The 17,528-nt window shown below is 48.2% G+C and overlaps 1 protein-coding gene across 4 annotated transcripts; it reads left to right on the plus strand.

The window, feature by feature from the left end:
* The first annotated feature begins 51 nt into the window (after nucleotides 1-51).
* On the plus strand, nucleotides 52-16,759 carry ZNF518B (zinc finger protein 518B). 4 transcript variants are annotated; one of them, XM_042936887.1, is made up of 2 exons: nucleotides 52-224; nucleotides 10,121-16,759. In XM_042936887.1, exon 2 carries the CDS (start codon nucleotides 10,314-10,316, stop codon nucleotides 13,557-13,559), a length of 3,246 nt encoding a protein of 1,081 aa, XP_042792821.1. In that variant the 5' UTR covers nucleotides 52-224; nucleotides 10,121-10,313; the 3' UTR covers nucleotides 13,560-16,759. The 4 variants fall into 4 exon arrangements, with proteins under 4 accessions (XP_042792821.1, XP_042792820.1, XP_042792822.1 ...); XM_042936886.1 differs by lacking the exon at nucleotides 52-224 and adding an exon at nucleotides 841-918; XM_042936888.1 differs by lacking the exon at nucleotides 52-224 and adding an exon at nucleotides 1,345-1,464.
* Nucleotides 16,760-17,528: the final 769 nt, after the last annotated feature.

Genomic DNA, 17,528 nt, shown 5'->3' on the forward strand with positions numbered 1-17,528 from the left:
TTTCCTCAGAGACGGATCTATTTTAGGCACACTTTCTTTCCGAAAGGTCAAAAGTGCGCGTGTGTCGGGGGTGGAAGGAGGTTCCCAGCAAATGGTATCGGAGTCCAAGCAGCAGGACAAAACACGCATTAAATGCGCTCACACCGTCTCCAGACTCTCCCGCAATCGTTGCCTCGTCTGGCCCCGACAGCCATGTACGTGATAGAGGAGACTCTGGGCTTCAGGTATGACCTCTTCCACCTTTAGTAATGGAAACTGCGAGCCTCAGAGAGGTCAGGGGATCTCTTCGCCCAAGGTCCCGAAGGCAGGATGGAAAGGAGTCGGGATTCGAACCCAACTCAAGGCCAGGTCATTCACGGCTGCTTTTTCACAAGAGGAGAAATTTGGAGGCTGAAGAGCTGGGCTCCTTGTCTCTCTCGCCTTCACTCGCTCGCTGCTGGACTTCAAGCTCCACGAGGGCGGGGAGCTACCGCGCCCTGGGCTTGGACCCAGCGCCGGCACCCAGCGGGCGCTCACGAACGGTCCGCCGGGCCGCTGATGGAAGTAGATCGGTTCTCCTTCTGCAGTGAGGCTCCTGAGCCTGCGGGCACTGCATGCAGGCTGAGCACGACCGCTGCATGCAGTGGGTGTGGACGCGCTGGGTCGAGCCCCGAGCCCAACACCCGGGCACGGCTCCGTCTCGGGCGCCCCGCGGCACGGAGACCCGGCGCGGACCGGCGCAGCCTTAGGGACCTCGGACACCAGCCGCGCCGCAGCCGAGTCTCCGCGTCGCACTGCGCACGCGCGGCGCCGGCCCGGCTCCGCCCCCCCCTCCCGAGTAGGGACCTACAGCGGGCGCGGCGGCGGCGGCGGCGGCGGCGGCGGCCTGCGGCCGGCGGTGCAGACACCCCTTCCCGGGAGCCGGGACCCGCCGGCCGGGTGAGTGACCGAGCCGGAGGGCGAGGGCCCCGGGTTCGCGCGCGGGGCAGGCGGGCCGGGGCGCGGAGAGGGCCGCGGGCGCTGCGCGGGGCGGGGGCCTGACGAGGCCGCGCCGGGGCGGGACGGGGCGGGCAGCCGGGGCCGGGTCGTGCGGGCCGCAGCCCCGCGTGCCGAGCGGCCGGCCGGCGGCGCGGCGCGGAGTCCCCGGGGCGGGACGGGGGCGGGACGGAAAGGGGGGGGCGGCGGCTCGGGGGCCCGGGGCCGCCCAGACCCCGGGGCCGGGGCGGCGGCGGGGTGCGGGCCCTTTGTGCCGCCGCGACCCCGCAGGCTCGCCTCCCACCCCCCCCCCCTCCCCGCGCGCCGGTCGCGATCCGCGGCGGCGGCGTGCGGGCTGCGGTGCCGCGGGTGTGGAGTCGCCGCGCCGGCCTCCTCCGCCCGCCCCCAGCGTTTTAAATGATGCATCGCCTGCGAGGATTTCTACCGGTCGGCTCGGAGCAGGAAGTGTCGTCAGGAGGCCATTTTTAAAGCCTCCTGCGGGCCTCGGAGGTAAGCGTTGACGTGGTGTGACTCCCGGTGGTTAGCGGAGACCCCGCGGCCCCGCCACGGGCCGGCCCCGGGAGACCACGCCGTAAGCCCCTGCTCCCGCGCCCTCTCCCCTCCCCCTTCCTAGCACCACGCTGTTAGACGTGGACTCGCCTCGGATAACGTGTACCATCGGTGTGAGTGTGCCAACAATAAACTTGAAAACCGGACTGGCATTGTCTTTCCTTGGGAGTTTCGCGGCGTGTGTCCAGGGACGGACTTGTCCGTGGAGGACCTTTGCATCGTTTGCCGGAGTAGGGGGCTGGGGGGGCTCGGGGGAGGGGAGATGGTGAAGGTTTGACTCGTTCAGATGCTGATGGGAGCCTTTGTGGGACCTCCCCAGCGCAGCTGCCCTTTTTCTCTTGTTGCCTTGGGCTTGTTGGGCAGTTTCAGGCCGGTTGCAAAAGAATGAATATTTCTTCCCCGGAAAGGGAAAGCCAAAGGAGACAATGAAAGAGAGCACTTCAGTCCCTCTATGTAAACGTACCCCGTTACGACAACCCCGACTTTTAAAAGTGCGATGACGAACAATACATCAGCCTAACATTAATGAAAAAGTGAAATAGCACTTTGTCCTGTTTCAGAAAGCCTACCCGGCTAACCTGTAATGTTGTGTTAGAACCTTTAAAGATTCTCTCTCTCAAGTTTAGATTGGAAGTCACCAAGATTTAGTAAGACCAGACACGGGTCCCCAGAAGCTTTGCAGCACTTTCCTAGAGGAAGGGAGAGAGAATAGGAATGTGGCTCTTGAGCTTTCTCGGAGTCACATAGACGAAGTTCAGCCCAGCCTGTGTGATGTGTGTATACAACAGGAGATTCTGGCCAAGGGTTCTAGAAGCCCAGCAAATGGAGGCTAGAAACCAATACCGTATAGTCTCTTCAGAAGGCGAGTAGAACGTTTGGCTGTTTTAATTGTCTGATATCCATGTTCCTTTCACCTGGGATGAATTTTTCTTAATGATTTTTTTTTATCCAGGATGTATTATAGCCTTGAAAAAGAACACTTTTGTGTGTGCCCAGTTTTGTTCTGCTGATAACGTTCATTACAAATGCATTTTGAAAACAGCACACAAAGGAGGGCAGTATTTTATTGAGCTTCCCCCTTGATGTTTATGTCAAACTAGTGTGGACTATTAAAAATTCATTAATACCAATTTTAAAAAACACCTCCGTCTCCCATAGTGTATTTGCTTTCAGTAAGAGGATCTGGGCCAGTTTTCAGGCGGGAGGAAGAACAGAGAACATTTTTATGATCGTTGCCATGAAGGCTGACCTTTCATTCATTCCCTCGTTTATTCGTTCTTTCCTTCAATATGTATGGCATGTCTCCTTTGCCAAGCCCTCTGCTGTTGGCTGTGACAAACAAGGTCGTCACAGTGCGGCTTCCCAGTCTCGGTTGTTCTCAAGCAGCCTGGGGTAGACTTCATTTTCTTTGTTCACATATGCAGCCCAGCCAGTTGCAGTTTCCAGATTCCATCCTGGGACTGAAGGGACCCAGACTCTAATCAGATGTTCTCATCATGGAGTGGGGTGGTGAGGCAGCAGAATCACTTGGCAAGAATTATAAAGTGCCTGCCTCAGATCATCTCAGGGAAAAGGCCGTCTGATTCATTTGGTCACCTCAGTCCTAGGAAACCTTTTTTTTCTTTTTTTTTCCTTTTTATTTTAAGCTCCTGTATTACTTTGCCACACATCCCTGCTTGAGAAGCATTTTCGGGGTTCCTTCTTATTTTCTAGGAGAAAATTCTCAGAGAAACCAAGGCTGCACAAGACCCAGGACTTCCATCCAAGTGCCTGGCTTCCGCAGGGCATTTTGTGCAGTGTCTTGGAGCCTCAGGGGGTTCTGAGTGCGGAAGCCTGTGCCAAGGCCCGAAGTGAGGCCGGATGGGGCCGGGGCGCCAGAGAAGACAAGGCCCGAAAGAAGGAAGAGCCCTGGAACTTGCCATGCTTTTGACTCCTCTGCAGCTCAGCGGCCCCAGGCAGGAAGTAAGAACACTACCCAAGTGGCAGCAGCTGCTGTCTGTGAGTTCGGTTCCCAGGCCCACAGAGCCCGCTAGCAGAAAAGCAAAGAATTTAGATTAGATACCGGCTGACCAACTCCGCGACCTTGGAAAAGACACACGGCTTCTCCAGATCTGTTATCTTAGAAGAAGCAAATGATGGAAGGCGTACTTTGAGGAATGTGAGGTGACATATGCGTGTGCCTCTGCAGGCACCCAGCACCCCTTCCACCTGACGTGGGTCAAGATGCACCAGGATCGCCAAACACAGCCAGCCGCTGACAGATCCGCATTTACCACTTCGCTGAGGCCACCCATTTAACGACTGCTCTGCAGCTCCCCTGACACCCCTTCAGGACCTCAGCCTGTGTCAGGTGTGGGGGTGAAACAGTCCTGATTTATGTTCTTTGTGCCCGCATCCTGCCAGGAACGTTGACGTGTAAGAACCTGTAAAGCGGTTATTGTCGTTACACGCTTAACAGCGAGTATCAGCGATGACATTTCCAAGGTCACGTGGCTCAGCAAGGGTTGCACCCAGTCTGCTTGGCCCATCCACCCACTCCCGTCCAAGGCAGTGTCCTTGCCCCCTCTCCGGCACCCTTGGCTGAGACGGGTGTATAAAAGATTGCACGAGGACGGTCAGAAGATTCTTGCCATTCCCACACACTCTTCTGCGCCTAGTAATGGCAGGTGGTGGTTCTTAACCTTGGCTGTACATTTGATTCACCTGGGAAGCTTTTAAAACTCTCAGAGCCTCCCACACTCACAATGGGGCCCAGGCATTATTTTTTTAAAGCTCTCCAAGTGATCCTGGTGTGCAGTAGAGTGACCATCCCAGGGACTGCCTTCAAAAATAAGTTTAACATCCCGGGCATATGATGACACATTCGTCACCCTAATGCAGCCAAGGTTAATGATCCCTGGTGTAGTGATAGGTCTGTGTTTGATTATACTTTTTATTAAACCCTGAATCCATTTCATCCACAAAATTCGGTTGTTAAGGCAAAAAAAGGGGAGGAGGGGCTCAAAAATATATGTGTCCTTCATTTTATCACCTTTAGAGACCTCGAGTCCTAGGTGTGTTTAGTCCCACACAGTTGTGTAATGTTGCTTGTAATACTACTTTGTTTTTCCCTTGTATTTTTTTAATGCTAACAAGAGCATAATTTCCCCTTAACATTCTTCTTTCCACATAGAGAGCTATAAGTTTTATACTTCAAAACCTCTCTCACTGGTCATATATATATATATATATATATATATATATATACACACATATATATATATATATACGCATATATATATACACACATATATATATATATATACGCATATATATATACACACATATATATGTGTGTGTGTATATATATATATATATATGTATATATATATATATATATATATATTTTCTTAAAGGTCTTCTCTTAAACTGTTAAGGAAAACCTCTATCGTAACTTTGTTTTCTGATGTAGTTAGTCTCAGTTGAAGAGCTCAATCCCCAAATAACTCCTTTGTAAATGGGGTTGGGGAGAAGATCCTGGCCTCCAGCCCCCCTGGGAACCTCCTGCTGCCAGAGACCTTTATCTCATCAGGCTGATTTGTTAAACTAAGACTTGCTGCTTCTCAGGAGTTTACAGACTCTTCTATTTTCAAAGGAATCTTACAAAAGTATGTTGACTTGTTTCTTAACAGTACATGTACTCTTTGCCTAGCATAAAATTACCTGCTGTCTGCATATACCTCTTCCCCACATCAGCATGTACACGAGGCATTATTATTCCCACTTTCCAAGTGAAAAAACACTCAGGCTCCGGAGGGGTTAACAAATCCAGAATCACCCAGCTGTTAAAGTCAAAAGCCTAGGTTTTGAACCTTGTTCTTGATATCACAAGGCCATTGTCCTTTCTACTGTATTATACTTTTCACCTGGAAAGCAGAGGGGTCAGAACAGGGGCTTCCTTGTCCGACCTTCTTGCCCCATTCTGCCACCCAGGGGAAATCCAGAATCCCAAAGGTTGTATTTTTGCCAGCAACATTTGGAAGTTTTTTGTTTTGTTTTGTTTTGTTTTTTTGTCATTCAGGGGCCATCAGTTTGCAGTTCAGTCATTTTGAAGTGCCAAGTAGTGTGGCAAAAAGAAAGTAATACTTGGTTGGTGTTTTTCCTTCTTTAGAACTATTTACCCATTCAGTTCAGTTCTGATTCATTGTCACGGTCTGAAGAAGTACTTGCTGAGTGAGGTCGCAGTTTCTTCCTAAACCCTGTTTTACCTGGGCAGTATTAGCTGTTTACATGCCTAATGTTGCTTTTTTTTTTTTTTTTCCTTTCTTTCTGATCAGGTGTTACTTGTCTACATGCTCCTGGGCCCTTTGAGGTAGAATGCTTTAAAATTTTGCTTGCTGGGAAACAAAATTTGTTAGACCGGTCTTTGTTATGACTAAATAAAGTAGGCAAGAGGGACAAGAAATTTTTGAGCACATGTGCTACGGGCAAGTGCTTTGCGTACGTTAATCGTGTTGCCCTCTCCTGATCACCCTTTAAGTCCGAAGATAGTAAAACCTGTTTTCTTGCCTGACCGTGAACAGAGAGCAATCACTTGCCTCAGGGCCCAGCCAAGAGGGACAGAACCAGAGTCTGAACTGCAGACTGTCCATCTCCATTCCCGTTGATCTTGGCGGGTACAGCAGCCGCATGCCTGCCCTTGCAATGGACGTGGCAGAAGCCTCAGTGGGAGGATTTCTGGAGAGAGCTCCGTAAATCTGCCTCTCCGTCCAAACATGAGGCAGGCAGGCAGCTAATCCTGAGTTTGGCGGGCACCTCTCACGAGCAGAAGCGTCCGTGATGACCCGTGTCACACGCACGTGATGTGAGTGGGTAGCCTGTCTTCACATGAACATCTGGCCTGTAAACGTGCATTCGCTCCAGGGCTGTTTCGGGAGTTAACTGGGCTCAGAGAGGAACAAAAACGGGTAGTCCGGTAAGTAGCTTATACGTACACCTGAGCTGTAGTGAGGACTCTGTGTGTAGTTCAAGCATCCTCTCGTGCCAGCCACTTTGCCACTAAGGCTGGGTGATGGTCTTGCCCCAGAGGTGAATTGTGTTTTCAGCTATACAACCCAGGAACTGTAATTAAAGTCATGCAATGAGATTCAGCGGATATTCTGGAAACAGCAGTCGTAAGGCAGTGAAGAAAGAGGGAGATATATATTAGCCCCTTTGACTGAGATTGGCATGGTTTCTTCTATTTTCCTCATTTTAAAAGGGAGAAATCAGCAGTTACGATGTGTGATGACTTAACCTCAGCACCGTATGTCATATTATTTCGTGTAATCCTTGTGACCAGCAGTGAAATAGGTACTGTTTACTGTGTAACAGAGGATTCAGATTACCCCAGGTCACACACCTACAAAGGGACGGCACTGGGATTTAAGTCCCTGTACGGTGATTCCAGAATCTGTAGCTTTAAGTAGCGTTACTATTTCTTTCTCTTCTAATTCTGTTGAGCGTTTGGTGTTTCTAGTATTTGGAAGTCAGATGCTTCCATTTTAAGGAGAACTCGGACAACCTTTATGGTTTTTATAGGCCTCCGCGTCACTGAGCTGGTGTCTTGACAAACTCAGTCTTTGTGTCTGTGTGTCCCCGTGATAAATCTGTAAGAAACCAGGACAAGTGAGCTCGAAGTCAGAAGGGAAGGCCACCAGCAGCGAATGCCGCCCTGAGGCCTTTCTGCAGGAAGAGGCAAGACTGAGTCTCGAGGAAACACGTTTGTGACACACTGTGCCTCTTCTCTATGCTGTGCGCCCATCGCCTTTGGCTGATGCTGCAGATAATTATGCATTAAAAACCTCACTTAATGCCATTAAAAAAGTTTTTGAGAACCCTCCTAAGTTATTAAAAAGAAAAATAAGTATGTTTCTTGTCCCAGGAGGTCAAATGCAGAGGTTTTATAATCAAGGCATTATGAGTGTGAAAGGGAGGTCAGCACCAAAGCTGATGCTGACTGTTCACCCAGTGTCCTCTCAGGGTCGGGTGCACGCATGGCGTTTTGTCACTCCACGTAAGTCTTGGTCATCAGCCCCTGGGGCAGTGATTTGCTAAGAGGACCCAGCTTCCCAGGTGCTTGTGCCTTGTGTGAACCAGACAGACCGAGCTGCGCAAGAGGGAGTGAGCGTGGGAACCTGTCACTCGGGTGTGCCCACGTGCGGTGCCAGCAGCAAAGCCATCTTACTTCTCGGCCTGCCACTCCGTCCATTCACCTCTGTCTCGGGGCGCACGGACATCTTTTACCCCTGTGATTAGCCACACGAGTGTCAAAGGCCAAAGAGATTGTACTTGTTTGGAAGAAGCCTGGCATCACCCGGACGGAGGGAATTGCCAGTGTAGAAACATCACGTAATTTTGAGAAAGGTTTAGAGGCCTGGAAGATCCTTGCAGCCGGGACAGGCCTAGACGTTGCACCTCCCGTTAAACCGTATTTGCTAAGCACAGCCTCGCGCTTCCTGTTGGCACTTGCTCCTGCGGATTCTCAATGCCGAATAACTGCCGAGATGGTTTCGTGGAAACACCTCCAAGAGGCCTGCGCTCCGTAGCCACTGCGGCTGGCTTGGTTAATTCCCAGGGACTTTCCTCCATCAGGATGTTCTCCGCTTCTTGCTAAGCATGTGATCCTACGGTCCGGTCTGAGATTTCAAGTCTTCAGTGTCAGGAGGAACGACACGTCTGAGTTTTCAGAGGACTTGGAAAGAAAATGACAAAACTGTACTCCTGTAGATGAACGCACGTGAATAAGCTGATGCAAATGGGTGGCTCACCTGAGGTCATTTGAGTAGTGGCAAATAGCAGTGTCACTGGGGTCTCTTTTCACCAAAGCCAGTTTACATCGTTATCAGGCAGCCCTGGGGGAGAAGTAGGATAAGTGTCCTTCATTCTAGTTGCCCGATGACAAGACAGGCTCGGAAGGCTGAACTGGTGTCTATAAGGTCATAAAAGAAAGGCTATTAGCTGATCCCCAGCCAGAGTGTTTTTTTATTTGGCTCCTAGTTCTGTATATTCTGAAGAAAGAACGTGCACTTAAAGGTGATTAAGTGTTTTTCTATAATAACGCGTCATGTCACGCAGATCGTGGTACTCGCTGTAGGGACATTTGCGCGTCTGCCTCCACAGCCCAGGCTGCCACCGCCTCTCACCTCAGTCCCCTGCTGCTGTCATTCCACCTTCGCGGACGCTGGCCCGTACAGCCGCTAGGGGCTCTGTTGGGATATAAATCAGATTGGGCCACGTCGCTGCTCCAGTCTCCCCTGCTGATTTGGTTCATGTAGAGGAAGAGCCACATCTTTAGGGTACCGCGTGCTAGATCTTTCTTTGACCAGTGCCCACCCCCCCGCCTCTGACCATATTGACCGTTCTGTCCTCTTCCTCCCCTCCTGCTCATTACGTTCCATCCTCAGCCTCCTCGCCATTCCTCTGGTGCTCCAGGCCCTCATCCCACAACACTTGGCTTCCTCTCTGCCTGAAACTCCCTTCTCCCAGACAGCCACAGTGCTCGCTCCCTCGCTGCCCCGAGGTCGGTGCTCACATGTCAGCTTAACAGGACGCTTTCCTGACTGCCCACCCCTCCACATGCTAGCCCTCAACTTCATCACATACTTAGTCCCTCTGGCCTTCGTTTATGGTATATTTTTCTCAATTACTTACCACCACTTAAGAAATAAATGTATCTCCTGTTTCCCCTCTTCTACCCTCATGATACTTGGTTTTGCTGACTGCCCTACAGCACTTAGAACAGTGCCTGGCACCTGACAGATGCTCAGTGAGATGTTGAAGGACTCAGTTTGTGTACACCTAATATTGCCAGTGTATTACTGACTTCTTACCATTTGTGAACACAAATGGAGCATGTGAAAGAGAGCTGAGAATCCAAGCTGACGATTAGCTGTCGTGTAGAAACAAACGGACACCTGAGCCGAAGCCCTGGCTCTCTCCACCACTTGATAACCTGTGTGTTTAAAAACTGAAATTGGGGCGCCTGGGTGGCTCAGTTGGTTAAGCGTCCAACTCTTGGTTTCATCTCAGGTCGTGATCCCACCGTCTGTGGGTCCCAGCCCTGTGTCGGGCTCTGCGCTGACAGTGCAGAGCCTGCTTGGGATTCTCTCTCCCTCTCTCCCTCTCTGCCCCTTCTCTACTCTCTCTCTCAAAATAAACATACTTAAAAAAAAAAAAAACTTTTTTCAAAACTGAAATAGCATCCTCCTATACAAGGTTTTATTTAGGCAAATATGAAATTATGCCTGTGAAATTGCTGGGATGCTCTCCATGATACCTAAAAATAATATGTCCGCGTATCAAGGGCTGTTCTGAATGACAACTGTGATTTCCTTGCTCCTGGCCTGTTTATGGTTGGTTTAAAGTGATGAGTTTCAGGGGGGCTGAATTTAAAAATGTTTCCAGTTTAGGCTTGTGATTTGCCAGTTCTGTTGGATGACGTTTCACTGTCATCGTGTGTGTAAGAAAGAACGTCAAGATTTAACATAAAATTGCCAAGAATAAGTGTGAAAGAGCTTAACTAAGCCTTAAGTTCATGTATTAATCATGCTTTGTGATTTCCTTTTTTTCCCTTTAGTGTTGCCCAGAATATCAGAGCCTTGGAAGCAACCATTTTTTGGGATCCTACACCTACTGTGGTGGTGGATTAAAAAGGAGGACGCAGTATGCGCCCAAGAAGTAACTGTTTCTCTGCCGATCACAAAGTGAAATGAAGGATGGCCCCTAAGGATTTTACCATGTGAAGTCTCTCTGGATTTCTCTTTTCAGAAATGCAGATAAAGAAGATGAAGGATATCGGACAGCAGTTATATACCACACAAGTGAACGACGCACAGAATTCCTTGACCATGTCACCCAAACAGCCTAATGCTAATAGAGCGACTCGACCAGACAGACAAGAAGCGCAGGCTCTGTTATGTCAAGGCTCAGAGGCGGAGGCTGCCGTGATGACGGTTGCTACGTGTGTAAAGTGCAAAAGTGTCCACAGAATCCCGCTTCGAGATCCGAAGAAGGGTACTGGGCAGAGCCAAAAGGACGACAAGTATGTTTGCTTCACATGCAACCTCGGCATGGCTTCTTCCCATTTTCATTTTGTGAACAGTAATCCCAGTGCAGCTCACGTAGGAAATAAAGCTGAGACCATCTCAGGTTCCGTCAGTAACAAATTTAAGGTAAGGAACTTTAAGCCCGGCAAATACTATTGTGATAAATGTCGATTTTCCACAAAGGACCCTCTGCAGTACAAAAAGCACACGCTTCAACATGAAGAGATTAAATTCATCTGTTCTCACTGCAGCTACATTTCCTACACAAAAGGGGAGTTTCAGAGGCACTTGGTGAAACACACGGGCATATTCCCTTACCAGTGTGAGTACTGCGACTATGGCGCTATCAGAAACGACTACATCGTCAAACACAGGAGGAGAGTGCACGAGAGGGCCGGTGGAAAGCGGCCGCCCAAAACCGTGGCCAAGCTGGAGCCGAAAAGAGCCGGCGCATCCAAACAAAACGCAGAGCTTTTAAAAGCTCCCAGTCCGAGGACTGCGTTTCAAAATCGGTTGTCGGATCAACTCTCAAGGTTCTCCCTCCATACAAATAAGGACAAAATGCACAATATCATGTTGCTGCCTGAATCCAAGGAACACCAGAAAGATGTAGTGTGTGTTCCGAATAAAGTGACCTTGTCGGAGCCAAACGAGGTCAGTCTGTTTGAGAACAAAAGCGTGGAGGTGGAAGTGCTGTCCCCTGCAAAAGAGCCCGTGCAGCCGGGAATGCCCTTGACAGTCGTGGCACCGGCGGAATTAGTTGTCCCTGCAAACTGTCTAGCCCAGTTGATGGATGTGAAGGTTGTCAATGGAACCCAGCAGCTGGTCCTGAAACTGTTTCCTCTGGAAGAAGGTAACCGCCCTGAAGCCAGCGGGGCTGAGGGAAGGAGTTCTGAGCGTATGACTAACGAAAAGGGTTCAACCGAACGGGAAAAAATGGCTTCTGCAGGACATACAAAGCCACCGCCGATTGAAGGGAATGTCGGAAAACTCGCAGGCTTTGATAATCTCCATTCTGCGGTTCAGAAACAACTTAAAAATGTGAAGTGGGTGAGGTCTTACGACTTTTTCCTGTCAGATTCTCGTGTGCACAACCGTGGGGAATCCCTCCTCAACCCAGATACAGTGGAGGATTTCCAGAAAAAAAGTAGCACGTATCCACATAGACCGGCCCTTCCGTCTCTCTCCTTCAAAGGTCATTCTCCATCAGCTATAGTAAAACACAGTGTTTTACATGGTCTCAGAACCGCATCAAGCCCGTTTCCACATAAAGCTGCTGTTTCTTTTACTGAGGATAGAAGACATTTACACAGCGACTCACACTCGTTCTTCCCTCTTGCTGCACCACCTGCAGCTGTGCCCTCCGGAGACCAGGGCTTGTTGCCTGTGAGCACAAATCACTTGGAATCTAGAAATGAGATCAGTGTTCCTGCAAAAATGGCTCCCTCCCACAGGAAGCTGAAGGACAAGCAGACAGAGGAACACAAGGCAGGTTCAAATACGGGCCAGATTGCCTCTCAACGCAAAAGGGAGTATTTACACCTAAGTATACCTGGAGAAGATAGCATCGGGGCTCTGCCGCCTGGGGAGGAACCCCTGGAACTAAAGAATCCAGAAAGGACTAAAGACTCTTTCGATGGCCCGGTCATCTCGTCAGTATTTTCTCTGAGCTCTGGGTCCGAAAATGTCCCTGAGGGTGTTAAATGGAATAGTTCCACGTCCAAAATAAAGTCAATTGAACTCTTGCGCAGAAAGATAGCTCAGTTAATTGAATCCTGTGGCAAGCCTTCATCTTTGTCTGCAAATAATGCACATCGCCGTTCTGTAGGGCAGGCCTCGAAGGGAACCTCGAAAGCTGCTCCTGAAGGTATTCACGAAATTAACGTGTCGTTTACTGGCACCGGCTATTCCACAGGCACGCTCCCCAAACCTCAGGATGACGGCGCTATTAATGGACAGCTTACTCATCAGCAAATGTATCCACAGTTTATGGAAGACAGCAATGGGAAAACTGAAAGCAGAGTGACCAGGAAGGCCCATGTTGCTACTCCAGTATTGATCCCCAAAGGGGCTGTGTTGAGGGTTCTTAATTCTTCTGAGGATGCCCACATTATAGAGGCTACGTGTGAAGCACCCGTCAGTATACCTTGCAGTGAGACACAGTTAATAAAACCCATCCCGCTCTGCCCAGTGAGACAGACAGACTCAGACTTACAGTCTTTGACAAGTAAAAGTGGGCCAGTAGATGTGTCCCAAAATCTTGATATACCTCTTCGGCCAAAACCAAGGAAAGAGAGTGCTACTTGTAGCACCATGCCTAAAAAAACTGGTCCCCTACACAGTCACCAAGGAAGCAGTGAACCAAGTAAGCAAGGGAAACTGCTCCCCAGAAGTCTTCCTATAAGTAAAAATAAAACCAAACAAGTGAACTCATCCAAGAAGAAAACCAAAATCCAGGCTGACCCCAGCCGCTATCTCAAGGATCCTTCAATTTTTCAGGTCACAAGACAACTTCGACTGATAGCAGCTAAACCAGACCAGTTGATTAAATGCCCCCGTCGGAATCAGCCTGTCATTGTGTTAAACCATCCTGACGTTGACTCACCAGAAGTGACCAATGTGATGAAGGTAATAAACAAGTACAAAGGCAACGTCCTCAAAGTCGTCTTATCAGAGAGGACTAGGTGTCAGCTAGGCATCAGACGGCATCACGTCCGTCTGACCTACCAGAATGTGGAGGAAGCCAATCAAATAAAAAGGCAAATGATGTTGAAAATGAAACTTAAAAAAGTTCATAAAAACAACTACCAGGTGGTGGATTCCTTGCCTGATGACTCATCCCAGTGTATATTTAAGTGCTGGTTTTGTGGGCGGCTGTATGAAGACCAGGAAGAGTGGATGAGTCATGGCCAACGGCATTTGATAGAAGCTACTAGAGATTGGGATGTTCTTTCCTCCAAAGGCAAATAAGTAAAAAGTGGTCTTTGAAGCAAATTGTTTTTCTTACTTTTAGTTTATTCTAGTTTGCTTTTGTTTTTTTTTTCTCCTCCCTGACTCAGTAGGAGAAATAGAGATTGTAGGGATGAGAGAGTCATCAATTCTTCAGAACTCTTGTAGGAATGTTGAGAGCCAGGAGTCTTAACCCGAGATAAGTGACTGGAACTTGGAATGTGTTTGAGGCCCCTGAAATTACGCACAAATCCACGTACAGGCGTTTTCCTGGAGAGAAGTGAAACTTGCAGATTTCCACTGGGATCTGAGACTGCTTTGTGTAGCACCCCTTTTACTGAGTAGATACAAATTTGTTGTAATCTATTCAAAAGGGTGAGTTCAGAGTGTTTTACACATGCTACTGAGGGATTAAGCCCAGATGGTGGTGTGCACAGCCATCCCGTCATTAAGTCATGTGCTATTTGGTGCATAAAGTTTAATGGCAATTAAACTTTCTACTTTGTTACCTTAAATTCGGTTATAGAAAAATGGCTATTCTTTTAAATTCCTCACCCCCTCTGTAGTACTTGTGTCGTTTACAGCACAGAGCACTGTGCTGCTGTTGGCCATTTTAAAGGATGATTCCAAGGTTTGCTTGAATCTACTATAGTAGACGTTAGGGGAGGAAGGAAACATTTCCAAACCTTTGCTTTCTTTTTTAAACATCCTGGTTTGGGACAGTTGAGGAGGGAATGTGCCTTTAAAAAAAAAAAAAAAAAAAAAAAAAAAAAAGGTCACAGAAAAGATCTAGAACTAAGGCTGCTGTTTGCCCTTAGCCACCCTCACAAACATAAGCCAATTTAAAATGTGAACGAACAGGCGTCTTATGACCTAGGTGACACTGGGGAAGACCATGCAAGGTAGGGTGGTGCAGGTAGTTATGACTTTAACGTGACTACCAGTTTTCATCTGAGAACTCATAGGCGAAACCACGGGCGAAGCCTGCACACACTTCCCCCACAGACACTGCCCCCCTCCCCAGCTCATATCCTGCTCTCCCTTTGCCAACTTCCTGAACAGACCCTCCTACGGAGTAGGATGCTTCCCTGCTCACCTCCTGTCCCCTTCCTTTTGTGCCTTTGAGGCCCCTTAAGGCTTTCCCTCGTGAAAATACTAAAAACAAGCAAGAATCAGCAAAAGGGAAGCATCTCACCATCTTTGTTGAGGTTATAGGAAAAGTATGCCTGGTTTTCAACGGTCATGGCAACGTTGTCCCTCTCACCCACCTTTCCGAGGTAGTAATTCTGAAGAACGTCTACCGCTGTCTCCACCGACAAAGGCCAGGACCACGGCTGGTCCACAGAGCACCTCCATGTGCGTTAGGAAGAGTTCCTCCCAGATAGATGGCCTGGCAGATGGAGCTCGGACTGGATTTATTCCTCACTTGCCCGCTCAGGCACCAACCATCACACAGAACCCTAAAGGGACAACCACAAGGCAGCCCCACCTCCGTGTTTTTCTTCCTTTTAAGCCTGCTCTTTCCTTAGGGAATTGGTTAGTGCAGTAAATGAAATGGGGGGCCGTTTTGTCTGCAAAAGACTTGAGTGAGATTTCCATTGCGTTGGTTAGTCGGAACTTTACGATTTTTTTTTTTTACATGTGTGAAAGATTATCTTCTGATAGATGTGGGATGGTAATTCTTTGTAGTTCTCAAGTGAAATGTAGATCAACATTTCTTATGTATAATTGAATACATAATCATTAAGTTGACTAATTGGTTAATTTTTATTGAAATTTAAAACTTGGGTTTTTTTTATATGTGTATATATGTTTGTGTGTACACATATAAATATTTTTTACCATATAAAAACTGCAGTAGCTGATTTTCGGTTTTCCTATTTTATAACAAAATTATGTGGGCTGGAGAAATAGAAGACGTTTTATATTCTAGAAATTATTTTGGAAGCACATTTTTATAATGGTGTGGTCTCATTTTTAGCAAATGAAAGCACAAGTGATGAGTCTGATTTATATGAACAAATAGGAGTAGAAACCGCTGAGGATCATTTCATGACAGTATTTCCTCCCCCGTGCATTTCCAGTTGGTGCTTTCTGGGAAATGGACCCTGTGTACCGCTCACTTTTCCACCCAGAGGAGAGGATTCGGCAGTGTCAGCCATGTGTAGATGTGTACCCTGCCAGGAGCTAGAAGGCTCCTAAGATGTTGAGAGAAGAAAAGGCTGTGATTTTTTTTTTCCTCCTTCTATACCTCACTGCTTAGTAGCATCTTTCTTGAGAGGCTAGACCGTGACCTTTCAGGAAAGATGACCATGAATCAGGTCAGAGTGTTAAGTGTCAACATGAAATATTTATACTTTGCAGCACCAACTGTTTTTCAAGTATTACCTAAAACTCAGCTTATGTACTTGTATGGAGCTAAATTTTATCAGTAGACTGTGTAGCTAAGCTTTGGGGGGGATTTCCAGAACTACAGTACTTTTTAAGGAATTGAGAGGGCTCCTGAAAGTCATAAAAAATGAGAAAGCAAAACATGTCTGTCCTCCCGCTATAAAGAACTTTATTTAGCAGATAGCTTGTTAACATGTAGGTAAATGTCATGAAATAAATACTTCTAACAAAATTGGACAAGGTAGGGGTAGAACTGTGCTGAGTATTTATGGACTCCTACCTTGATTTTGAAGGACCTGTACTCATGAAATTTTGTTGATAGTGTTTACCAATAAAATCATTTTAAACACTTCTTAAGGTAGAGTTTCTTAACTTTTGGGGGTCAGAAATGAGATGATCTTATTATAGTTATGATATGACAAAGTGAAAATTTCTCAAAAATGACCTCACAGTCTCGTAGATCATATTTTACCCCAATTTTTATCCCCAGCCCCAAACATTTTGTGACCCTACTATGGGCCAAGTGCTATTTGTTAAACTAAGCTGAACACAGTATATTAACCCTAAAAAGCTCCATCCCGTTCCTTCACGACCTACTAAATAAACCATCCCAGAAAATGAGGATGTGATGTGGCTCGGCCTTTGGAATCGTTTTTGAATGTGTAAATGTCAGTATGAGCAGAAAACAAAATATTGCATAACCCGTTTTAAGCATTATTGTAAGTCCCGCGTTAACAGTTCTGTGTCTGCTGCTCTAGTTTCGAAACACATTTGTATATAGATAGAGACGTTGGCGTCACTTTTGTTAAATAAAACAACTGTAAAACGTTCTCTGCCCTTTCATTTCACTGTTCGGGGTGGGGGGGTGGGGGGAGGGCCGTGTATTACATCACCTCGTGTGATCTGTTTCTGAAACATGGAAAGGCATCATCCTATACAGCTCAGGTGCCTTGAGTCCCACCGGGGTGTGTTCCGAATTAGATAACACCACTGGTTCACCCGGCACACCCTGAGATGAACACCCAGGCTGCTTTTTTGGTTTGCGCTGCCCTAAATTCATGCTGCTTTGGGCAGCAGTAACAGTTTTCATCCCGTGGTCCGTGGCCTCTTCGGAGATGGTCTGTGGCCACCGAACCTGCCCTGTGTGTCTGGCCTCTGCTGGGAGGGGTTGGGGCGGGGGGAGCTCCCCAGCATTTGATGAGCCTGCTGGACCACGTGGGCACGGCACTGTTGACACCATCCATAAACACCCTTGTGTCTGATTGCACGCGTACCTGGGCGGAGAAGGGATGAGGCTATTTGGAGGGGAACTTGATTCCCGCATCTCATTCCACGGAGTCAACAAGGGAAAAGAAATGGGACCTGAGACCGTAAAGAGACGTGGGTTGCTTCAATTCAAGAATTTGCCGATTTCACCTGTTAGCGGAGATGAGTCGTCATCCTCCCATCCTACAGATCTAGTCTAATAAGTGGTCACCTTTGGTTACCTAGGGGGAAGTGGAAATCAAGGCAGTGGAAGCCTCTGGGGGATTTGTATTGGGTGTGGACTGCCAGGGGTGGCTGCGGTGTGACCGGAGTAGGGGGCTGGGTGGGAGCTGA

Source organism: Panthera leo, chromosome B1 (assembly GCF_018350215.1).
Source record: "Panthera leo isolate Ple1 chromosome B1, P.leo_Ple1_pat1.1, whole genome shotgun sequence".
Lineage (NCBI taxonomy): Eukaryota > Metazoa > Chordata > Mammalia > Carnivora > Felidae > Panthera > Panthera leo.

What these genes read in the sequence shown, in the direction of transcription:
- ZNF518B (XM_042936887.1), top strand. Translation starts at nt 10,314, where the DNA reads ATGCAGATAAAGAAGATGAAGGATATCGGACAGCAGTTATATACCACA.